This window comes from Ursus americanus, chromosome 14, assembly GCF_024610735.1.
Source record: "Ursus americanus isolate L20-20 chromosome 14, mUrsAme1.1.p, whole genome shotgun sequence".
NCBI lineage: Eukaryota > Metazoa > Chordata > Mammalia > Carnivora > Ursidae > Ursus > Ursus americanus.
The window spans coordinates 19,943,137-19,969,103 of NC_142140.1; the positions used below are offsets into that span (position 1 = coordinate 19,943,137).

The following is a 25,967-nucleotide window of genomic DNA, read 5'->3' on the forward strand; positions in this document are numbered from 1 at the left end:
GTTGTTGTCAGTTTTTATTACAAGCAGATTTCTATTAGCTCCCATTCTAAAATGGGCAAAGACCCCAACATTGGTCAGATAGCACTCACCAGATGTGCTTGTGTTCACTTTACACACAGGAAAGTTCTGTTTGCATGAATTTTAAGGCCGTACCAAAAAACCAAATAATGTGTAAATCAGTGAGGTTTTGGAACACGAAGGAAGATTGTGACGTGCAAAACTGTCTGTAATCAGGAATGGACTCCTGGGATGTCACTGTATTGATTCCACAGATCGTGATCCCGTGTTTATCACGAGTGGGTAGGCAGACGGCTAGATGCTAGCTGAACGGTGATGAAAAACCTCGAAAAACCCCACCAAGTGTTGTAAATGGAATCAACGTCGCAAATAAACAACTTATGAAATGTGTCTGACTAAACTTGACCATGCCAACCCACTAACCGTTTCAAAAAGAAAGAAAGAAAAATTTGTCCATTTTGTAGTTATTTATTCAGCCAAGGCTTACAGTTGCACGTTGTATGTCACTTTACCCTAGGGGCTAACGTGTCCCGTAAATATATGGGATTTTGCTGTACTCATTACCATACCCGGGCATAGAAGTATTATTTTTGGTTCAATTTAGTTTGTGTGCAAGAAGCATTCCTCAGTGAGTCTGTTGGAAAAAACATAGACTTCAGCAAGTGGAATTATGGGTAACGAAATGCACCTCAACGCAGTTTTGCTAAATGTCGCTTTCATATCATGGTTGAGACACCCTTTTCCAGGAGTCGTAAACACTTGATTGGGTCAATCATCCATTTTCCCCCAAGTTAAAAAACAGCTAGCAAACTTTTATAAAATTTTAGTTTTACATATACCAACTTGATTTAAAAAAAAAAGACTACAAAGAGGTAGACCGTAGTTCATAGGCAAGAGAAGGAAGTAAATTGTGTGTGGGACACTCAGAACCGTGTCTTCTGACCTGCTCACTGCCGTTCAAAGAAAACCAGAACTTTATCATTTGGTACCTCTCCACTGGGTTATTATTTTTATTGGGGAATAACTCCTTTCTTTTTAGTGTGCAGCCTTATTTGGTCAGTATTTTTTTTTTTTTAGCTTGTCTCCAAAGTTAGCATCTTTCAAATAATTGTTTCAAAAGACTTGTAATCGTGTTCCATGGAGATTCTTTAAGATAATTGCATGCAGATCACACAAAGTCTTGCACTATAAAGACTGTGGACTGTTTCTTCCCATCCCCAGCATGCTCTCTCACTGAAGTTGGCCAGGCTTCATAGGCCGGAATGCCTGCAAGGTAAGGCGAAGTGAGAATTTACACAGGAAGAAGTTCAAGTCAGCGATCTACTTTGGTGTAAATATGATGGGTGGATTCTATCCATCCTAAGATAGAAATAGACCTTACACCAGCACCTACTGGCCAGACTCAAGTGGACCTTTGGATTCCTTTGCAAATATTGACTTTGATGAAAACTATCATTTCTGACTTCAACCTCTTTTTTTTTTTTCTTTTAAGCATCGCGCTTTTTTTTTTTAAACCGTGGAAAAGGTTGTGCCAAAACTATTTCCTTACAAACCCTCTTATCTGACTGAAGACCTTTACCCTTCCCAGCGTTTCAGTGTTGTTCTGTGGTCGGCGCTCTGCAAAGTCAGTCCAGGGACAGATCACACACGTAAGCCAATTTTCTTCTTCATTGGTTTTAATATCAGAAATTTCACTCCACGCAGAATTTCCTAACTTCAACTTTGAAGAAGATTTAAGTTGGGGGCCATTTTAATTTTAAAAACAGGACATTTTCTTGGTAGTGAGGATCCCTGTTTAAAAATTCACTGACAACTTTTTCTGATGTTTTAACACGTGCCCATGTATTTCAGGTAATATCCTCAGAATTAATATTTCTTTGGTTCTTCCACATCTTGCCCCTGGTTTGTTAATGGTCAGTGATCCCTTCTGCACAAAGGAGAACTGTATTTCTTCAAGTATCTTTAACTATGCAATCCTTAGGTAAATGTATTACTTCCCCACCCCCCATCCCCTACCCCAAATCAGGGCAGTTTCAGAGCACACATCTCCCAAAACTAGAGGTGCCATTAATATGCTGTTCTTGAAGTACTACTCCTGTTTTTTCCATCATCCATCGCCCTCGGAGATTCTGGTGTAGCTCGTCTGGGGTGAGGCTGGGGTGTTGGATTTTTTTTTTTCTTTTTTTTGTAGCTATTTACTTGATTCTAAGGTGCACCCATGGTTGAGAGCCACTGAGAAAGAATAAAGAAATATGCTTCTATAGGAAAGCTGCTGCTTCCCTGGGACACCCCTTGGGGAGACACCTTTCTAGTTAGATTAGAAGTGGGGAGAGGAGCTAAATGTCTGCCTTTTCTTGCCACCCTCAGAAGTTCTATGATCCTAGGCATAAATGAATCTGTTCTTTGTTTTATTCCCCCCCCCCCCCGCCACGACTTCTAGAAGGGTGGTCACAGAAGGGTCCCGTGTGAGAATTTTAGCTGCAGTTCCGTAGCTCATTTGAGTCTGTTCAAAGTTCCTTGGAATTCGATTAGGGAAGCAGGCCTGGATGCAGTCAGAGCTGGCCCCCAGGCTCTCACACTCGTCCTGAGGCAGGGCGTGGAGCCATGGCTCTCTCCCTACAGGCCAACCCTCCCAGGCGACAGCTTTCCGAACTGCCCCCTCTGCCAGTCCCGCTTTCCCACATACCACCTCCCACATACATTCCGTTTTACTGGGCCCATAAATCATCAAAAGGCTCTAGGAAGTCCACTGTTGCAGCAAATTATAACTGAATAACTCACGCTAGTAAGCGTTTGAATAAAACCTGGATGTGCCACAAGAGAGTAAAAGCCAGAAAGTGGAAAAGCACAGTGTGAGCATGATTTCTGACGATAGAAGGCGCGGTCTAATCCATACCGTCTACATAGACAGCATCCACCCTCGTGTCTACGGCGGATTCATCCTTCCGAAGGCGCCTGGGGCCCCTACTCGTGAGTTGTGCCAGCCAGGCAAAAGCAGGGCCTGCCCCCGGCATGGCAGCTGTGGGGGTGTTTCCAGGCATTCACTCCCTTTAGTGGAGGATTTCTCAACAGCGACACCACGAACATTCTGGGCCAGGCCATTTTTCGTTGTGAGGGACGGTCCCGTGTTTTCTAGGCAGTCGAGCAGCACCCTGTCCCCTCCCCACTCGATGCCGGTAGATCCCCTGAGCTGTCACACCCAAAAAAACGTCTCTAGACGTTACCAAGTGAATGGGTAGGGGTAGATTGTCCCCCTGCGAGAGCCACTGGTTTAGTCTGAAGATATTTTCCGTCTGCCTGTATAAATTCTGTTTCAGGATCTAACAAAATTTGAGATGACAGTATTAAAAGTAAAACCTCCAAACCGGGCTCTACAAAATCGGTATTCTGGAAATAAGGTAAATAAGAAACTACCGTTTGTATTCAAAGTTGTCAAAAGGTAAACATTGGGTCCATCTTAAGAGCCGACCCAGGAACTATCAGTCGTACGTCAGCTCTGTAGTTTACTGTTTCAAGGAAGCCATTTTTTATAAGCCACCTTCTGAAAGCTGAAGGCAAAGGGCTCAGATAAAATAACCTCGGTCGGAAGTGAAAGATCTCACATCTTTAGAGTGCACTGCGGAGCACATTTCCCCATTGTTTAAATCCAGATTTTCACCAGCTCGATTAAAATGTGATATAATTTATGAAAAACATTTTTGTTGCAGAAACTCAAAAGCTTTACAAGAAAAAGTTGGAGGAGATGGTGTTTTTGTATTAAGTTAGATCTGAATAGCTGCTGAGAAGCTTCACAAATTGAATTTTCTCAGCGCGCCTGGGAATGGACCTGTTCCCCATCGGCAGGGCTGAGGCTGGTCTGAGTGTATGTGGCTCATCCGAGCAAAGCAAGAACTTTTTATGATGGACATTTTTAAACATAAAAGTAAACAAAATTGTAGAAGACAGCCTCATATATTCATCTCCAGTATCTTATCCACGGTTCCCATCTCAATGCTAGCTCTACTCTACCGCCCCTTCCGCCAGGGCCTCCGACTCTCCTGTACTGTCTTGAAGCACATAAGTTTGGTTCCTGTTAGATAAAGACAGCCACGGTCTTGTATGTTACCAAGGATAGCAATCCTTTTTCTTTTCATGACCCCTTTCTGCTTGGATCTTGCTAAGGTTCTTTCGCTGACCAGCCTGTGCCCCGAAATATTTACTCTTGAGATGCATTTTTGAAATCCCAAGTTGGAGTTCAAAATGGAGGAGCAAAATATTTCAGGGCCAGGAATGTGAATATGTGAAAGAATATTTGCTCCTGTATAAAATTTTAAAAGAAAATACTTGCTGCTCAAAGTAAAAGATTCACAGAAGAATGTTGTGAACTATGGTGTTGTGATTGGGTTCTGGGGAGTCGAATGTTGTCTGCAACCAATAGTTGGTTGGACAGCAAATGTTAATATTCTCTGTTAATTTTCCTGGATTTGGTTAGGAGGGGGGAAATCCTTGAATGGAAGATTTGGCTGGCGGACTCTGTCTCTCTGTCTTCCATAATTCAGTCCTTCATTCTCACAGTCTCTCTCTCTTCTTTCTTTTCCTCCTTCCCTTCCTTCCTTTCTCTCTTTCTCTTTCTTTTTCTCTTTCTCTGTCTCTCTCTCTCCCCCACTCTTCTCTTCTTCCTCCTCATCCCCAAAAGTTTTAGCTAGGCACATGGCCACTCATCTAGACATCTAGAGATTCATTTACCAGTAGCCCTTGGCCAGGTGTAACCATATGACTGAGTTTAGCAATGGAATGTGAGCAGAAGTCCTCTGCCTCACTTTCTTAAAAGAATATTGCCTTCCACTTCCTCCCCAATAGGGAAATGCAACAATGAATCTGACTACTTTGGGCCCAAAGAGTGGAAGGCATTTGGGGAAGAGAGTAGAGCTGGCCCACTAGCCGGGTCACTGGATGATGTCCTGAAACAGTCATCCAGAGCCCCAGAGGCACAATTCAGCCACTCTCATTTTGGGTCTCTGTAAAACACCTCTGCCCTAACCAATATGAATAGAGTCATTCTTTTTAAAAATGCATTGTTCTGTTGTACTTTATACTTGATTCTGTGATCTTAAAAACATTGTTTCTGTGTTTTCCTTTAGTGACTGTCCTGCAGAGAGTGGGATAAAGCCCCTACCCAAAACCAATTTGATGGCACACACCTGAAGGATATGGCAAGATTTATTACTCATATCATGGGATTTTCTGGCGAGAGTAGAGCAGGTCCAAGTCAGTCCAGGTGGCAATAGGCAGGCCATTTGGTTGGTTTTAGCTTTTATTGTGGCCAAGAGGCAGGGCCAACATGAGAATTCCTACCTGCTGGGCTGGCTAGTCTAGCTGCGGGGCAAAAAATAAAGGGGAATGTGAGGCTTGAGAGTGGTCAGTGTTCAAACATCCAAACTGGGGTTTTCCTCTTCATCACAGTCCTGAAATAATATCTTAATGAGAACATGATAACCAAATGGAGGAGGAATTCCCAAATCAGAAATGGTTAAAGTTACTTAGATACTTTGGTCATGAGAATATTAATATTCCAAACCCAAGAAAACATGTAAATCCATTTCCTGCTGTCGCTGTTTTAAACTCAAATATGTTGTCTATTCATGGATTAAGAAATTTTGGAGACAGGGAATGTCACTGAGGTCCATTACAACTATAAATTTTCTTAGGATGTTTAAGTGAATTTTAATCTCACCAAGAGGTGCAAGGTAAAAACTTTAAATGACAAACATTCAGTGAACAAAGCTGTTTTTTCAAGTAGCAAAAAGTAAAGTAATATGCCATTAGTGGAAGACTAATTATGCCTTTGTATAATTGTGTTCCTTTCAATAGAGGCAGGTTATTAAATATATATCTAATGGTGTTTAATTCTAATATCTTTATAAAACTTATAAGGTAACTTAGAAATTAAAAAAAATCTTTTGTCAGACCACATGTCACCATACTCATAAAGGATTAGAACAATTATGCAAATCAAATTCTAGAAATAGCTCTGGGTATCCCATAATTCCTCAAGATAGATATGCTAATTAAATGGCTCGTGACTGGGGGTTGAAAGAATTACACACTGTACAGTTTCACTCTTGATGTCACTTTGCCGAATGAATACCTGTGACAGGGGTTCCTCCCAGCTCCTCTCCTTCTTCCTCTCCTACCAAGCACACTGCCATGCAAATTGGTCAGTGCTCAGGAAACACATGGGGGAACTATATGGAGAAATAAAAGGGGAAAAAAATAAATACGTTATGTGAAAAAGATAAGGAAAATTTTTGCTTCATGCATTTTTCATTTCATGATCTCTAGAGAATATTCTAATAAGGCATGCATTAAGTCAGCATTGAAACTTTAATAATTTTTCAAAGCCTTTTGAAACTGCAGCACATCTGTATTTCCAGAAAATGCAACCATTTATTGCACTCTCCAGATTCCAACCCAGGTCCTAACCGAAAAACAGTGTGTGCTTCTCATAGCCTGGCAGAAAATAAGCTTTCCCATCCTAGAAAGCTACACAGACTGGCATAATTCAGGTAATAGAAATGAATCAGGGAAATTTTAAAACATACACTTAACCAACAGTTTACATGTTCTCTACCTAGTGTAGACTGGCCACTTAAATCTTAATTTATAAATGACTAAATTATTCCTCCTAGAAGCCAAATAATAATAGCTTTAATGTACCTGTCTCCCTAATGTAAGAGAATTGCATTTATGCCTTGACATTGCAACTTAAAATAGTTTTGCTTGTTTTCACTGTAATTTGAAGTGACTTCAAGACTTGGGACTTGTAGATATACATTTGAGGCTGTTTCCTTATCTGACATGACTGCAACCAGGACACAGAGTGAGTTAAATACCTACTAAGTCTCTCTCCCTCACTTTTCCTTTACCAAAAGCACAAAATAACCCTTTCTGGTAGGGCAAACCTGCTTCTCGTTCTTCTTTGGTGGGGTAAGTAGAATGGTCTTCTTAAAGACTACCTGTTTGATTTCTATTAAGTTCTGACTCTTCTAATCAATATTATGTCTTTGCTGGCTCTCCTTGAGGCAAGATTTTGTGTAACGAACTTCGTCCATTAAAATGACCACATTCTTTACTGGCACTTGAATATTCAGAGAGAAGTGGAACAGAAAATGCTGAGGAGAGATTTAGGTAGTTTTTTTTTACTTAGAGGGATTTCCTTTAATTTTTTATTTTTTAAAAGATTTTATTTATTTATTTGAGACACACAGAGAGAGAGCACAAGCAGGGAGGAAGATCAGAGGGAGCGGGAGAGGGAGAAGCAAACTCCCCGCTGAGCAGGGAGCCTGGCTTGGGGCTCAATTCCAGGACCAGGGCTTGATCCCAGGACCCTGAGATCTTGACCTGAGCTGAAGGCAGACACTTAACGAGGCAAGTGCTTAACCGACTGAGCCACCCAGGCGCCCCTAGAGGGATTTATTTTAAAAATGGACACCAGAGTGGGGAGGATGTGGGACTCAGAAGGTAACTTAAGAACCTGGGTGGAGGGGAAGATGGAAACTGGACAATTTTTGCTTCAGTCTTCTGTTTTTTCCTGCTTTCCTCACTTGGGTAACCAGAGATAGAATGTCTATGGCCTGTCTCAGACAATTGATCATGATGTCTGAGCTCCTTATTATCCCCAAGCTCTCTATCTAGATCGCGCTTTTGGCATATATTATGTTCTGACTTGATTTGTGGTTTGGGGCACGTTTGCCAGGCTTCTCCACTTGGCGTGCTAACTCATTAGCAAGAGAACTGGACCTTCCGTACACCCTGTGTCCTCCTGCACTGCCCACCACAGAAACTGGCTTCTTACTAGCTTACGATACCTATTGATTATTGAAGATGGATTCATTCAAGTGCTTTTCCATTTTCTTGTAACTAGATTTATGAAATCAAAATCTAAAACACACACTGATCAAAGCCAGCCTAGTAATAAGTATCTTTTTAATCTTCCAGATTTATCGAATTCTAAGAAATCAAGTCAAATCTACTTTTTCCGGAGGCAGGTTAATTTAACAGTTAACAGCAGGCTGAATGACCTCATAGTTGGAAAGAGTGAATTAAATAAGTCTAATTTTTTTCTAACTTTGTAAATACAGCTCCAGGATATCTAGCATACCTGTCAAAGGAGTGGAGGGAATTGAATATTTTAAGTATTGGTGCAGTTAATTGTTACTTCAGAAAGCAACAATGTTAGCGCCTGAAGCATAGTAGCTTCTATTTCAAGACCAGAGGTCTACAGACATGAGGGTGCCTGTTTGGTAAAGCACTCAACAGTGGTAAAATAGATGCCTGCTCTTTTTATCTTTCTGGTCTGCTACCTTCACTGTGTTGACAGTATCTTTTCTCATGGTTGCAGGATGGCTGCTGTGGCTCCAAGCATCTAATCCTCACCAAAAGCATCCCAAAAGAAAGGAAGTGGTGGGGATGGGGGAAAACAAGAGAGCTCTATTCATGGTCTGGGTTGGACCCCAAAAGTCTTGCCAAAGTTGGACAAAAGGCATAAAGAACCCCTTGGACTCAGATCAAGTTTGCTTTAACTTCCATTTACTCCAGAATCAGCTAAATAATAGCGCAACAGTGGTCTAGAATGTGGGTGGGTAGAAAAGGTTTCCCATTACCTCCTTTACCCCTCATGGGGGGGATCCTGAAACTCAGCGGTCTTGGCAGGTGACAAAGAATGACACATCTGCTAGAGAATGGTATTTTGCATCCGCTACATTTTATAACGTCAGCCACCTCGGTGCGAAGACAACTTGAAGTGCCAGTAAGACAATATGTTTGGTACTCAACCCACCATGACACTTGGATCTGATGTGTGGGTTTGGAGACTTGAAACTTTTGCAGGGTCTGCCCTAGAATGATCTCCTCCTCTCTGTGGAGGCTAGTTCACCCCTTATGTCTAGGAATTCACCCCTTACATCTGAAGGCTTAGTAGCAATTGAGTTGGCAACGAGGGAGTGAGGACTTTGGACACAAGGAACAATACATGTAAAGCCATGTTGGTATGACACAGTACGATCTGTTCAGGGCACTGGCACTGATGAAGTGGCTGGAAGACAGGGCTTGGGAAAGGAATGGGAAAAGGTGAGACCTAAGGAGGCTGGGAGCCATGGGCACGCAGGAGGATTCATGCAGGTAAACACAGTGTGCCAGGACAGCCCAGAGGAGGGGTGGCTGGGCCAAGAAGGGCAGCAGAAATCTTAGATCTGGGGCCAACACAAACGTGATGGTCAGCCAGGACCCAGGGGTGTGGATGTACAGGCCAGCTATAAATATTGTGAATATTGCCTCTACTCTGGAGGGGTTGGTGAAGGATTCCTGGACAGAGATGGGGACATGGGCTTTCTAAGGAGAGCTTATACAAAGGTCATCAGAAAAGGAAGAGATGGAAATGCACAGAGAGGATGAGGCCAGGGGCATGGAGGGGCCAGACGATGAAAGGCCTTCTGTGGCAGGCAAAGAAGTTTGCACGCCATTCTGTCGTCCTTAGAAAGACCAGAAAGGGTAGACCTGATCCTGCCCATCCAATCATCTCCCTGCAAAAGGAACCCCTAACTCAGCCCTAGGACCGAGGATCCTTTTATCTCTTAGCAGGCAGGCATTTGAGAAGGTAGGGGGTGGTGGTGAGACCAAAGCCTTGGCAAAACTAATTGTGTCATGTTTTATTTCTCTTAAAAAGAGAGAGAAAGAAAGGAAAGGGAGGGAGGGGAGGATGGAGAAAGGATAAAAGAGAAGAGGAACAAAGGAAGAAAGAAAAGAAAAAGAGTCAAGGAAAGAAAAGGGCAGTGGAAACCAATATGGCAAAGCTGACAAGATTTGTCAAGGCTGGATAATGGATATAGGGGTTATTGTCATTATGGTTATTGATTTGTGACATGCTTTCCCACTTGAGGTATTTCATTTTCTTAAAAAGAAACAGATGGAAATGTAAATCGATAATCCTTTTTCTGCAAAGCTTTTAGACATATATCAAAAACACCTAAAAAATCTTATTTTTGACCCATAGTTCCATGCCAGCCCGTGCTGATGAAGATTTATATACAAGAAATCTATTTTCTATTGCTTCAAGTGCAGTGACAACTTGTTTACCTCACTGGGGGACAGGGGGCAGGGTGGAGATGTGCTAAATTAACTTACCAAATAAGCAAATGAGCTATTTTAATGGAAGTCTTCCCCAAAGACCTAGTACCTGTCCTGGTACAATGAGTAGAGTATTCTGAAACACAACTACACTTTTTCTTGATGATGTTTTATTAATATAATTAGCAATCAAAGTACATGTTAATAGATTCATTCATCCAAAAAGCCGTTGAGGTGTGAGGGGCTTTTTGCCTCTACACACTATTCCCATAGACAGCTCGTTTCTCTGCCTCTCTTTGTTCTCCTGTTCCCTTTACAGTTGGCTGTCATTTCTCATTACTCTTCACCTGAACTCTCATTAGAAATCATCCGACTAATCAGAATGAAACACAACAAAACCAAAACCAGATAACCGAGTTTGTAGACATGGCATCTACAGTAAATCTGTCTGAACGCGAAGGCCATTGGTCTATCTCCAGCCAACTGGTGCACTTCTTAAAGATGTGCTTTCTTGGGTCCAACCTCAGCCCCTCCTAATAAGAATCTCTGGACTCTGCAAGCACTTCATTTAATTCTAATGAACATTAAAATTTGAGAATCACCGGCTTATCAATTCTCTTATGAAAAAAAATCCATGAACGCAAAGCCATATATACAGGGCCAACAGGTTGTTTCCACAGTCGGGCTGCTGTGTAAGACTAGATGTGTTCAGGAGTCAGATGACTCGGTCCCTGAGCCAAGCCAGGTGCTAAATATTCTGAAAATCACATGGGCTTCGTGACTGCTATTTTTTTTTTTTTTAACTTGGATCACTAGGGTGGGTGGGGGGTTAGATGAGGTTTACTTCCTGGGCCTCTCTGTCTTTGGGTTTGCTAAGATTTCTGACAAGCGGCCCTTGGATAATTAGCATCTGTCTGGTCTCATGACCTGGGGAGAAATAGGGTAATATTTACTCATATTTTCCAAATATGAGACCATCTTCACAGACTGTCTTCTATAGACAAAATAATGCATTTGTCAGAGATAAATTGGCCACACCCTCTTGTTATGACTTAAGCCTCTAGAACTGAACACTTAATAGTTCATATTATGCTCAACTATAGGAAATTTCAATATTTTTACGGCACCCTTATTTAGTTTTATCAAAATGCTCACACTCATGTTTTGTATGTTCATAAAAACAAGTTATAAAACAATATATACATCTACTGTCTCTTTCCTTTAAAGAGAAGATTTGCAGATTTTTATCTTGCATTTTAAGTTAACAAGACTCCAAATGTCTTAAATATGATGATGGTCAACTAAACAGGCATGCACTAAAAGGATAATGAAACATGAATACCATATTTAGAAGTGTCTTAGAAGTCACAGCCTCAAACCACAGCAACAAAAAAACACTCCAGAATGAAAATACTGGTATATTTGTATAATGCAAAGAGAAATACAGATATAAATCCTCAAAACAGAAGGTACATTAATAAAAAGGTAGCATTATAAGCAAAAAATATTATACAGTACTTGCAGAATTTAGTCTTTCCATTTAAGATTACAATGTGTCTAACAAGTATTTAACATTATGGTTGTCATTAGTAATTTAAAATATCCATCCGATGAACAGCACAGCTTAACCTAGCAAACATTGTAAGGAAATGCTTTGTCTTGTAGAAGTACAGTGTCATTATACTCCATTCATTTATACCATGAACAAAAGAACAATTTTCAAAGTGGAAATTAGTTTCGTAAGACGGAATAAAACTGGGCTTCTCAAAGCACAAGCTGCTTCCATAAACGTATTTTAATTTTTATTGGCACAAAATACCTAAGCAATTCCGATTTCATACTCTGCTTCTCAGAGCCTTCCCAATCCGTGAACCACAGTCAGTACAATAACATGCAATACTGTATTTTCTCCACACCACCACTAACCAAAACACTTTCACTCTTTCAAAAGTTACAATTTTACAGAAATGTTTCCACTCGAGATTGGTATAATACAGAGAGCAGTTGTTGCTGATGAGCATTTTCTAGTAATAGAAAGTAAGGTAGGAAACAAATCTTATTACTTGTTACTGCTTTAAAAACACTGCCTTGCCACTTTACCCTCCCATTTCTGCTCTTTGAATTCATTATCAATACCGAACAAAGTTTTCAACACTTTCAACAAACCAGGGCAGCACAACTGACCCCACGGCCGGCAATTCAGAGGGAACTGAAGGCAACTGCCCCCCTTTCTCCTGCTTCCAACAGAAGACCCTCAAGATATCAAACTTGTGAAGTCCCCCTAGGTTCCTCTACTTCACTGCAAAATGTAATGCCACTTGAGGTTGTCAAAAATAGCTTCTGTAGAAAACTGGCCATGGTCTTTAGGAAACGTTGCATGAAGAAAATTAGCCTTTATTTAAAAAAAAGAAGGAAAAGGAACACATGGGATAAAAGACGTCAGTACCAGTACAAAGACTCCAAGGCCTATTGTCAGGATGAAAATATACTTAGTAGGACAAATGCACGGAGCCGGGGTGGGGCTGGAACATCGAAACCCATCCCTCCCCCCCGAAAAAAGTAGTCTGTCTGTACAATCCAAGTGCTTATCCACTTTGAGAGTCATGTCGAAGGCAGCTTAGAAAATTAACACGGGGGCAGAAAGGGGAGAGACGATGTCACTGTCCGAGCCGAAGGGAAAGGCTGGGTGGGGCGTACGTGGCTGGAGAGCCCCTCATAAGCCAATGCCTTTCAAGTCGCAGGGGAGGGAGGCCTGGGTGGTCTGGGGGCTCTGGCAGCAGGGGAACTGGGCCCTGAAGCAGTCCCTCAGCTCCCTGTTGAAGAGGAAGCACACGACAGGGTTGATGCCAGCCTGGGCGAAGGTCAGCCACACGGAGGCCGTCAGGTAGGCCTGGGGGACGGCGCCGGGCCGCACCAAGACCCGCAGGTAACTGGCCACGACGTAGGGCCCCCAGAGCAGCAGGAAGAGCAGGGTGACGGCGTAGAACATCTTGCACAGCCTCTTCTCCGTCTTGAACTCCTCGAGCACGAGGAGGCGGCGCGCGCCGCGGCCGGGCCCCGCGGGCCGGATGCCCACGAGCGCTGGCGGCGTGGGCCCGCGGCCGAAGCCCGCCGTCCAGTTGGCGGCCGCCTGGCCGGTGGCGCCGGGGCCGTGGAAGGTCCAGTCGTGGCTGACGGCGGGCACGAGGCGCGCGGGCCGCATCTTGCGGCGGTCGTGGATGAAGAAGAGCAGGCGGAGGTAGACGAGGTGCGTGGCGCCCACCACCACGGCCAGCAGCAGCAAGAAGCCGAGCGCCCCGGGGGCGCCGTCGGGCCGCTGCTCCAGGGCGCACGGTGCGTCCTCGTCGTCGCCGCCGCCGCCGTCCAGCACGGGCGGGAAGGCCGCGGCCAGCGCCAGCGCCCAGGCGGCGCACACCAGCATGGCGGCGCACGGCCAGCCGGCCAGGCGCTCGGCGTAGAAGCGGTGGTGCGCGATGGCCAGGTAGCGGGTGACGCCCACGCCGAGCAGCAGGAAGGCGGCGTGGAAGCAGAAGAGCGCGGCCAGGAAGGCGAGCAGCTTGCAGCCCAGCGCGCCCGGCGGCGCCCCCGCCGCGGCCGCCGCACGCCGCGCCGCCAGCATGACGGCCGGGAGGCAGGCGAGCGCGCGCAGCCCGTCGGCCAGGCACAGGTCGAGCAGCAGGTAGTACGGGGCGCGGTGCAGGCTGCGCTCCCGCACGATGAGCAGCGCGAACAGCACGTTGCCCGCCAGGCTCACGCACAGCAGCAGGCTGAGCGTGGCCAGCTTGAGGCCCAGGGCGGCCGCCTCGCCGCCGCCGCCCGGCTCGCTAGCGTTCGCCATCGCGGCCTCCCCAGGCCGTGCGCTCCTCTCCGGGGCCGCTCTCGGCCTCGCCTCTTCTCCGGCCGCCCCGCCCGGGCTCCGCCGCCGCGCGGGCCCTCGGGCGAGCTCCCGGTCGGCGGGGCTCAGCCCGCGCCCGGCTGGCCCCTCCCGGGCTCTCCGAGCCGCCGCCGCGCCGCCGCCGCCGCCATCTCAGGAATGATGCGCGCAGGAGGCGACGGCCACTCCCTGCACCTTGGGCGCCGCGGGCTTCACTGCGGACAGGGCCGCGCCGCCGCCCGCAGCCCCCCGCATCCTCCTCTTTCTCCTCCTCCTCCTCCGCCGCCGCCGCGCCTCTTGGCTCTGCCCCCCGCCGGGCCCGCCGCCGCTGCCGCCGCCGCCGCTGCCGCCGCCGCTGCGGAGCCCCCTCCCCTTCGCCGGAGCGCGCAGCGTGGCCGCCGCCGCCAGCCCCGCCGAGGCAGCCCGCGCCGCTCGGGCCGGGCTGGGCTGCGGGCGCCGGCGCGGCAGCCGCGGGGCCGGGAGGCGGCCGGGAGGCGGCCGGGAGGGAGGCAGGGCCCAGGACGCAAGGTGGCGACAAGTCGCGTTTGGCCCCAGGTAACGGGGGTCCGGCGGCGGCGTCCGGCGCCCGCGCCGGGGTCACGGTGGCCGTGCGCAGGGGGAGGTGGCTAGGGATGGCAGGGTCGGGAGGCCTGGGGAGGAGGGTCGGACGGCAATCTGTGGGTTGAGCCTTCTGCCCGCAAGCTAATGATTAACGGTAGTGAGCGTCACCATCGTAATCCTGTAACCGCTGATGTTCAGGTGAGCACTGATGTGGGTGGCAGTCTTCGGGGGAGCTTTCCAAGCATTATCTCCCTAAGGTTCACAGTAACTACAAAGTTGGTTCTATTCTTAACATCACTTTATACCGAAGGGAGCAGAAGCTTGGGGCTCAAGGGAGTTGAGAGCCAGTAAGTGGCCAAGCTGGGATTCAAATGTCACTGGGTCTGATTTCCAGGGCTGGACTCCTATCGACTGTGCAGCGTGCCCTGCTCCCGGCCTCACCTGTGATCCCGGTGAAGACTTATGTCAGGGAACAGAAATTCAGCATTTTCTCTCAAGTGCGCCCCATGACACCTTTCTCCCAGGGAGTCTGTTTTCTGGGTGAGCCTGAAAGGGCAGTGCCTGTTCCGATCCTGAAACACACCAGATTCTCTCAAGGCTTTGCACATGCCTTTCCCTCTGCTGGGTCCAGCTCCAGAGCAGGCTTCCCACCCTGTGGGCCATCCTTCTGACTAGTCCGCCTTGTTCTGTCACTGCCTGCTCATTTTCTTCATAGCACTTATCATTTATCGTTTCATGGTTTTATTTATTTTTTGAAAGTCTTTCCTTCAAGCCAGTCTGTAAGCCCCATGAAGGCAAGTGACCATGTCTGGCTTTTTTTTTTTTTTTTTTCTTTTTGGTACTACTGTAGCCCAAATGCCTAGCATAGTAAAACCAGAATTGAGGAATATGTTGCTTCTCAGGTACACTCATTTTTTTTCCCTTTTACTCAGAACATTATCTATTGCTCACCTACCGTGTGCATGGCGGGCACTTTGATGGGCATTTCCAGGACAACATAAGGTCGTAGAAGGCCTTGACCATCAGGCTAAGGAGTCTAAACTTTAGTCTGTAGGCAGTGAGGTGACCCGAGGAGAGTGGCATTGGAAGAGCTGTGCTTCAGGAAGATTCTTTTGGCAGCAGTGCTAAATTAAGAGGAAGGACAGAGTTGAGCCTGGAAGTCTAGTCCAGAGCCTCAGACTTTAATGTGCACTGAAATCACTGGGATCCTTCTAAAATGCAGATTATGACTCAGTAGGTCTGGGATGGAGCCAGAGATTTTGCATTTCTGACAGGTTCCTAGGTGACATTAACGCTACTGGTCCTCACACCACACTGAGTAACAAGGACCTCGAGGACAGTTTGGACCTTTTGTAATTAAGTGATGGCCAACGACAGTCTGTCTTAGGACCCCCTAAAGGGGCCAGGGACAAATAGGTGGCTGAACACTTAGGTCTGCAAATATTTGTTGACAGAAAAGAAAAAGAGATTTTGGAGGATATTTTGGGTAGAAATTGCATTTTGGTAATGGTAGCGTAAATGTGAACCTGCGTTTATTTTCCTCATGAAACAAGAAGTCCAGAGGTCAGTGGTTGCTGGCGTTGAATTATTGGCTCAAGGACCAATCTCTGAAAGCCTTTTAGCCCTTCCCTTACTATCAATAAGCTGCTAAAACTCCAGCCCTTGCTTCTGCATACCAGGCAGAAACAAAGGAGAAGAAGGGAAGTGCAGAAGTGTTCCTGCCATGTGGGAAGGCCCCCTCGAAGAGCTTTTTGGAAGTCCTCTGTTAAAACAAACACATCATTGGCTACCACTAACAGGAAGGGAGATTGGGCAATTGTTGTTGCTGTTTTGTTTTGGAAAGCCAGACACATAGCCAAGAATGAGATCCTACCTTGATATGGACCTTAGCACTTGGGCCCCTTCTGCCCTGAGGAAGGGATGCCTTCTTAGAACCCACACAAAGTCATCAAATCTGGTTCCTTTACGGTGATATTAACGGCACCCTCTGTTTACTGAGTATTTGCTCTGTGCCATGCACTATGCTGAATACCTGACATGCGTTACTTCATTTAGTCCTTGTAAGGGCCGTAGGTAGTAGGTACTGTGACAGCCTTCACTTTGCAGATGAGGCGGACAGGCTAAGTAATTTGTTTAGGCTTTCCCTACACATACATGTGAGGGCTGGGGTTGGGAGGCAGAGTCTGACTCTCAGAGCCCAAACTCATAACTTCTATCCATATTACCTCTTTACCGTAACTGCGAAGAAAGTTATTGAGTTTCTAGAAAGAAAAACAAACAAGAACTACTGAGGTTCATGTTCACAAAATTATAGCCCCTTCAGAGAGTGAAGGATTTTTCAAAGCCATCTAATCTGACCCTTTTATTTTATAAAGAGAGTCTCATTAATGGCTGAGTGCAAAGGAGAATCCAGGTCTTTTCACTCCTAGGTCAGGACCCTTCCCACTTAGTTGAAATAATAATATTATTTGTCCTAATGAACGCTTGACATTGGACAAGTCACCTCACCTGATGGAATGTCAAATGTTGCCATTTATAAGACAGGACAGTGGACCAACTGATTTCTGAGAGTCATCAGTGATGACGTTCAGTGCGTCTATGAGAAAATGAAAGTCAAATGGTTATATAATCCCAAATGGGGAGAGTTTATTCTTCAGAAAAGCACACAAAAGAAGGGACATTCATCTCTTATAATTTAGATTTCTGTGTGTTTTCTACTTCTCTGTATGGTTCAATATGCTTCTCTTTGGGATTTGAGTTTTGGTTTAGTCTTTTGCCCACGATCAAATAGCAGAAGCAGCAAAAGAAAATACGTAAATCATGGCTCTCACAGCATTTATATGACTGCTGCTTTCATTCTCAACATTTGTTCAGTAGATTAATACTTAAGGAAAAACTATTAACATTTTATTGCCAGAACCAACTTATTTTCCTTTTATTGTTTCTAGGAAGCATCAGACAAGAATTTAAAGTAGTTTCTTAGGCACAAACTTAAGTTGCTTCATCTCAAAGCAAAACAGCTCTATGAGATTTTTCTCTATAAGCAAAATGTCTGTTTTGCCTATAACCAAATTCTTCCTTTTGCACATAGATAGAAAAGTTTGGATTTCACCCCCAAATCAATTATGTCACATCTTCTGCTAAACACACAGACAGTGTCAATGGTAGTGGAAATTCAGACAGCTTGGAGGAATTGGTTGACACATCTTGACAGATACAGTCAAAGCCATGGGTCCCATGGTCATGGGAGCCAATTTGGCTGTTATCGCTTGTCCAGCCTCAGGCCCCTGGCCAGTCATCTGACAATGAGTGCATTGAACACCAAGTTAGAGAAGGTTGGTTTGACTTAACCCCATCCTAACTCTTAGAAAACATGAGCCAGAGTCTACATCCAGTGGATGTTGTGTTATCAAAGGATAGCACTCACATTAGCTTCTCCATGTGAGGGAGTCATAACTGTAGGAATGGAAATGGACTGGCCGTTAGTATACCTCGGTTCACATCCGAGCCCCCACATTACTAGTGAGCATCCTTAGCCAAGTCCCTTGCCTTCTTTAAACCCCTGAACCTCAAAGGCCTGTTGTGAGGAAGATTCCATTAAATGTGAACCATTTACAAAGAGTATAGCACATGGTGTGCACACAGGTGGTGTGTAATAAGTGATTACTACAGTTACTCTTGTTTGCTCTTATCAGACTATAAATGCCTTGGCTAACCATGGCTTGATTAACTTTTATATTTTCTGCTCCAACTTAGACCAGCAGGGTGCCCTGTCCATAGCGGGTTCTCAGTATTTGTGTGGCAGGTATGAAGGTCAGTCTGTAAAATCAAGGGCACAAGAAATATAACTGCTTCTTAGAAATGTAATTTCTGACTCTGCATTACCATGTTGCCTTGCTGGTGGGGAGAGAAAACGTAACCTTCTCCGTGCTTCTTGGGTTTCATCATGGTCCCTGCTTCTTCAGGATGTGCCATAGTTCCCAGGTAACGCCCAGACTGCACGGTACGCAGTCGTTAAGGAGAGTGTGTGCGTGTGTAGGTGGGGCGTTCTGTGTGATTGGTGTTTGGTCAGTTGTTGCCATTTTGTTCCCGTCCTTACAAACCGTTCTGGTTTTGTGATTCTTAACTGCCTCATGCCAGACTTAGGGTTGAGAGTCTGAGCTGAGGTGCCTATGACATAGACGTACCCGCGCCTCCCCCTGGCAGTAGGTCTGGGAAACCAAGCGCAGCTGCCCTGTCTCTCAGAACCCCCTCTCCTCCCTTCTGCTTCATCCCTGGAGACTCCCTCTCTACTCTGGCAGAGGGAAAAACCAGTCCTTCCTTGTTTTTCTGGGATTGGGTCAATTCCCCTAGGAATCTGTGCTTCCAGAATTTAGGTGTTTGGAAAAATAAAAGCCAGGAGGCTCCCTTGACATATACCTGTCCTAGGCAAGGAAGCCTGCCTGCTATGTACTTGAATGTTGGGAAGGAATAGGGAAAATAGGGGAAGAAAATTGTCAGTCCATATCTTAAAATATTGTTCGTGCTGCATGTGTTTGTTGAATGACTATCTTCATGTGTATACACATGGTGTATTGTAACACTGTAGTGAAAACTCTTTTAATGGTTGGTGTTCTGCACATGCAAAAGAATGAAGTTGAACCCCTGCTTTAAACCATATACAAAAATCAACTCAAAATGGATCATAGTCCTAGATGCAAGAGGTAAAACTATGAAACTCTTAGAAGAAAACATAGGAGTAAATATTCATGACTTCAGATTAGGCAGTGATTTCTTTGACATACCAGCAAAGAGATAAATGACAAAATGAAAAATAGATAAATTGGATTTTATTAAAAACTTTTAAAGTTTGTACTTCAAAGAATACCTTCAAGAAAGTGAAAAGACAACCTATAGAATTGGAGAAAATAGTTTCAGTTACGTATCTGGTGAGGGACTTGTGTACAGGATATATAAAGAACTCTTATAACTCAACAGTAAAAAGAGAAATAACCCAATTTAAAAAGTGGGCCAAGGAGTTGAATAGGCATTTTCCCAGAAAGATACACAAATGGCCAATAAAGTCAAGGAAAAAGGCTTAACATCTTTAGTCTTGAGGAAAGTGCAAATTGAAACCATAGTGAGATACCACGTCACACCAACTAGGATGGCTCTTATCAAAAAGGCAGACAGTAACAAATGTTGGGGATGACGTGGAGAAATTGGAACCCTCCTGCAATCCTGGTGGGAATGCAACTTGATGTCAGTGTTTCGGAAGATAGCTTGGCAGTTCCTCAAAAGGTTAAAGGTAGAGTTACCATATGACCCAGTTAGACTCCTAGATATATACTCAAGAGAAAAGAAGGAATGTCCACATAAAAATTTGTACACTGCTGTTTATAGAAGCATTTTTTCAGAAGAGCCAGGAGGAGGAAGCAATCCAAATGTCCATCAGTGGCTGAATGGATAAACAAAATATTGCAGATCCACACAATGGAATAGCCACTCATAGAAAGGTGAAGGACTGATCCCTGTGGCAATATGGATGACCTTGAAAACATTATGCTAAAAGAAAGAAACCAAATACACAAGACTACATATTATACGATTCTGTGTCTACGAAGTGCTGAATAGGCAAGTCCATGTAGACAGACAGTAGGTGGGCAGTTGCCGGGGGCTGAGGGTAGAAGAGATTGGAGGGCGACCGCTAATGGGGTCCTGGGTTGTTTTGGGGGATGCTGAAAATGTTCTAAAATCAGATAGCAGTGATAGTTGCACAATTCTGTGAATGTCCTAAGAAAATACAGAATTGTGAAAAAATTCATAATAAAGTCAGGTCACCTCTGTGTCCTTTGGCAGTGTCCTTATCAAAAGGTGGATGGGGGAGCACTTTGGTGGCTCAGTCAGTTACGCGTCCAACTCTTGATCTCAGCTCAAGTCTTGATCTCAGGGTTGGGAGTTCAAGCCCCAGATTGGGCTCCACACTGGGTGTGGCGCCTACTTAAAAATGAATGAATGAGTGAATGAATGAATGAATGAATGGTGGATAGGGCCCTGGAAAACAATGGGAACTTCTTGTTAGTGTTTTCTGAGTGAATGTAGGCCTGTATGAATGTGAATTCATATGTCCTTTCCTGGGATTGGCCACAGAAATAAGTCATGCCTCGCCCTGTGGTCACATGTTACCTCTTTGGTCTGCTTCAGTATTTTCATGCTTTGATGCAGAAGTGAACTTAGAAGGAGGGGTTTAAATTCTTATTTAGTCGCTTTATATTGCGCTGTCTGTCCACTAGAAAACTATTCTTTTCTAGATCCACTAATGCTCTGAGGTGTTTTGCATACATTATGTAGTTTACGCCTACAAAACCCTGTTGCCCCCATTTTACAGAAGAGGAACCCTGAGTCTCATGTTAATTAGAGCAGTTGATCGCGCAGTCTGTGGTCACACAGCACAAAGTGGCGAAGCACGGTTACAGTCGCCACTGTCTGGCCTGAAAGCCTGAATGCTTAATACATACAGGGCTGTGTTGATGCATACATAATGAAGGAAAACCTATCGATATCATATAAATATTAATCTGGAGGTTGTACCACCTGAGACAGAGTTGAAAAAAATCATTATGTTCTAGGCAGTATTTCGATCACCTGAAAATGAGCACTTGCAATATCGAAAAGAAACAAAACTCTACGCTAACATGTTATCACCATTTCAACTCTCATTTTTTAACTATTTCTGTCATAGGTTTTTTTCTAAGAGTTACAGCCACGGCTCCAAGTGAGAAAAAAGCCGCCTTTTATGTGACCCCTCTTTTCCCCCACTGTGTTTAATAGCTGTTTAAACTCCCTCTAGTGGTTAAGTCATGATGTGACCCTAAATTTTTCTCTTCAGAGATTGAATGTGACCCCCTGGACAAGGGTGCTACTGTGAATGCAGATTGTAGGGTCACACCTGCTCCTTGAATGTCCTCCTCCTGTGTATGGACTAAGGGAATGAATAGCACGTGTCAGAGCCCTGCGGCTATAATCCTCTCTCCCACCTCTGTCCTATTTACTCGAAAGTCAAATCGTGCATTGATTATTGTTACTTTCTCCTGGAGAATTACAGAGACGGTAGTTTGTAAGGTAACAGATCTGTGGGGCACATGCTTATAAAATGCTCTGAGCTGTGGAACTGAGACCCACAAGACACGTCTCTAGAGATGTACCTACTGTTTCTTGATTTGCTATCTTACCTATTATGCAACAACTTTCTTGTAATGAAAAAGAAAAGTAACTACTTAAAATACCCGCCCTCTGTACCCGTACACATCCCACACGTGTACAAATTCTTTCTCTCCCCCTTACCACCAGCCTTTGCACTGGGTTTTGATTTAGATGAGGTAGAGACAGACTCTTTCTTTGGCCAGAATTATTACTGTTGTTTGGGGAGAGCGTCTGCAAAAATAAGATCCAGGCTTACCGTAGAGGCAAGGCAGACAGATTTGGACAGTGAAACAAGTCACACAGAAGGTATGACTTTGGCACATTTCTTGTTTGACATTATGCTTAAACGGCTACATTTCTCTGAACCCCCACCCTGCCACTCTTATATCGCTTTCTAACCTGCATAGAGCTCACTTAATGAGTACAAGTTCAAGTCCGCTTAGCATTAGTGAAGTGTGGGATCATGAAATTCCACGTGGTATAGTGTAGTTCACAGCTGAATTACGTAATTGCATTTTGTCAATTGTACCACCTGTTTAGTTTTCCTTCAAGCAGATAACTATCTTTCCTCCCCCCGCCCTTAATGTGATATGTGCCACTTTGACCTCGGACTTTCTGACAGGATCTTGCTGTTTCTCATCATTTGGTCGGTTGGTAGTGTTTTCATCCTTGCAGACCTCTCTCCTGGAACCTTCTTCCTCTTCTTTCTGGTCTGGATAGCTCTCTGCACAGCTGTTGCCCTCACACTTTCCATCAAAATCATGCTGGCCTCTTCACCCCCCTGCTATGTCACACCTCCCCTTTCCCGAAGCCCACATCTTTCTCTCTTGTTTTGTTCTTTCATTTCATTTTTAGGTGGTTGTATGTACATCAGGAACTTCCTGAGAAAGGCGATTTGGAGGTAACTGTTTTAAGATTTTACACATCTGAAAATGCCCTTATTTTGCCGCATTTCTGCAATAGTTCGGCTGGGAATAGAATTCTACCCAGTTGGAAATAAAGACTAATGACGTGGGGCATCTTCCCGCATGCTTATCTGCCATCCATCCATCTTCTTTTCTGATAAGTCTGTTCAAATTTTTGCCTATATTTTTTTTCCCTTAAATCACTTATTTTTATCGACTTGTGGAGTTCTTTATGTATTCTGGAAACAAGTTCTTTTTCAGACACATGATTCACAAATATTTTCTCTTGGTCTGTGGCTTGTCTTTTTATTCTTCTGTGTCTTTTGATGAGCAGAAGGTTTTAATTTTCACCAAGTCCCCTGTACCATTTTGGATTATTTTATGGGTATGTTTTTGGTGGTTTTTCTAGGAAGTCCCTGCATAAACCAGAGTCACAAAGATTTTCCTATATGTTTGCTTCATGAAGTTTTATTTTTTTAAGTTTTACATTTAGTTTATGTTCTGTATTAAGCTAATTCTTGTAAATGGTGTGAGATATGGCCTGAAGTTTTTGTTTTATTTTTTGCACATGGATATCCACTTATTCCAACACTTTTTGTGGGAAGACCGTTATTGTTCACACAATTGCCTTTGCATCTTCGCCAAAGAAATCAACTGTTCATATATGTCTCTGTCTATTTCTGGACTCTCTATTCTGTTCACTTTCTCTATCTTGATGCCCATACCACACTTTATTGATTATTGTGGCTTTTTAATAAGCTTTAAAATCAGGGAGTGTTATTTTTCTAGATTTGTTCTTCTTTTTCAAATTGCTTTGACTGTCCTAAGTCATTAGCATTCATGTATGGATCTTAGAATCAAGTTATCGAATTCTACAAAAAGGCCTTTTGGGATTTTAACAGGGATTGTGTATAGATCAATTTGGGGAGAATTGACATTTTAACAATACTACAGCTTCCTGTACGTGAGCTAGGCATATCTGTCCATTTATTTAAGTCTGCTTTAATTTCTCTCAGTAATCTTCTGTAGTTAGCCCAGAGTTCTTTACATCTTTTGTCAGATGTTTCCATAAGCATTTCATATTTATCATACTACTTCAAATGGCATTTTGAAAAACTTCAGTTTCTAATTGTTCAATGCCAGTATGTAAATACATAATTTATTTTTGTATATTTATCTTGTATCCTGAAATTTTGCTAATCTCACTGATTCTAGTAGCTTTCGTGGGTAAGTTCCATGAGGTTTTTTTACATAGATGATTGTGTTATCACCAAATAAAGACATTTTTGTTTTTTCTTTTCCAGTCCAGATGCTTTTTATTTCTTTTTCTTGCCTTATTGTCCTGGTTGGAACCTGCAGTACCATGTTGAATAGAAGTGGTGAGAGCAGGCTTTATTGGTCTCTTTCCCATATCAAAGAGAAGGCGTTCTGATGTTCCCCAGTAAGTTTGATATTAGCTGTAGGTTTTTGTACATGCCTGTAGATGAGAAAGTTCCCTTCTATCCTTCTTTGCTCAGTTTTTTTTTTAAATAAAAAAAAATGATTGTCAGGTTTTGACAAATGCTTTTTCTGCATCTATTTAGATGACCACATGGGTTTACTTGTATAATTTCTTAAATGATGAGTTGTATTGATTGACTTTCAAATGTTAAGCCAACCCGTATTCCTGAGAGAAATCCCAGTTGGTCATAATGTATTATCCTTTTCATATATTCTTATGTTCTACTTGCTAAAATTTTGTTTGGAATTTTTGCATCTGTATTCACAAAGGTTATTGATACTTTACTTTTTTTTAATTGATACTTTTCTGGTACTGGTTTGGTCTGTTTGTTTTTTGTTTGTTTGTTTTCAGGGTGAGGCCGGCTTAATAGAGTGCGTTGGGAATTATCCCTCCTTTAAAAATTTTTTTTAAGATTTATTTATTTATTTTAGTGGGGGAGGGGCAGAGGGAGAGGGAGAGAGAGTCCTAAACAGACTCTGCGCTGAATGCAGAGCCCAGTGCGAGGCTTTAGAGTGGGCCCCTCAACTGACTGCACACCCAGGTGGCACTACAATTTTCTTGAAGAGTTTTTGTGCTTGGTATTATTTTTTCCTTAAGTGTTTGGAAGAATTCACCAGTGAAACCATTTGAGCAAGTTTTCTTTGTGGGATGGTTTTTAACTACACGTTCCATTTCTTATATAGATGAATGGCAGTTTGAGTCATCTGTTTCTTCAGTAAACTCTGGTAGTTTGTGTCTTTCAAGTTATTTGTCCAGCTCATCAGTGTTATCAGTTCATTGTCATAAAGTTAATAATCTTCCCTCGTTATCCTTAGAATTCCATTGTTATCTATAGACTGTGTGTTGATATCACCTCTTTCCTGATTTTGCTAATTTTTTTCTTCTCAGTTTTTTTCTTGAACAGTCTAAGGGTTTATCAATTTTTTTTTTATCTCAAAGAAATATATTTTTGTTTCATTTATTTCTACATTTTCTACTTACTGGGCTCTACTCTGATCTTCATTATTTCCTTTCTTAACTTGAGTCCAATATGCTCTTCATTTTTAGTTTCTTAGCATGATTGAGTGATCGAGTTTATTGAGTCAAGGCCATTACTCAAGCATTTGTATTATAAATTTTCCCTTAAATCCTATAAATCCACTGCTTTAGCAGTATCCCACAAATTTGATCTATGTGTTTTCATATTCATTCATTTCAAAATACTTTATTTTTAAGATTTTATTTATTTGAGAGAGAGAGCAAGAGCGGGGGGAGGGCCAGTGGGAAAAACAGGCTCCCCACTAAGCAGGCAGCCCCACATGGGGCTCGATCCCAGGACTCTGGGGTCATGACCTGAGCCAAAGGCAGACACTTAACTGACCGAGTCACCCAGGTGCCTCTCATTTCCAAATACTTTCTAATTTCTTCTTTGATGTCTTTTTTTAAACCATAGGTTATATGAAAGTATTTTTTTTAGTTTATAAATATTTGGGGATTCCCAGAGATACTGCTGTTCCTAATTTTGTGTTTAATTACATTGTATCAGAGAACATACTTGTATGACTTCAATTCTTTTAAATTTATTGAGAGTTGTTTTATGGCCCAGAGTATGGTTTATCTTGCTAAACATTCCATGTGCCCCTGTAAAGAATATATATTGTGTGGTTTGGGGGTAGAATATTCTGTAAATGACAGGTTAATTTGAATATTTTTGTATTCAATAAAGTTAAAATATTTTATATTCTTACTGATTTTCTGTCTACCCATCCTATCAATAACTGAGAGAGGAGTGTTAACATCTTGGACTATAAGTATGGATTCATATAGTTCTTGTGCTGTCACA

At 43.5% G+C, this 25,967-nt stretch overlaps 1 protein-coding gene across 1 annotated transcript; it reads right to left on the reverse strand.

The window, feature by feature from the left end:
- Window positions 1–11,524: 11,524 nt before the first annotated feature.
- On the reverse strand, window positions 11,525–14,290 carry GPR27 (G protein-coupled receptor 27). Its single transcript, XM_045808093.2, has one exon. The coding sequence runs from the start codon at window positions 13,958–13,960 to the stop codon at window positions 12,836–12,838; it is 1,125 nt and encodes a 374-aa protein (XP_045664049.1). The 5' UTR covers window positions 13,961–14,290; the 3' UTR covers window positions 11,525–12,835.
- Window positions 14,291–25,967: the final 11,677 nt, after the last annotated feature.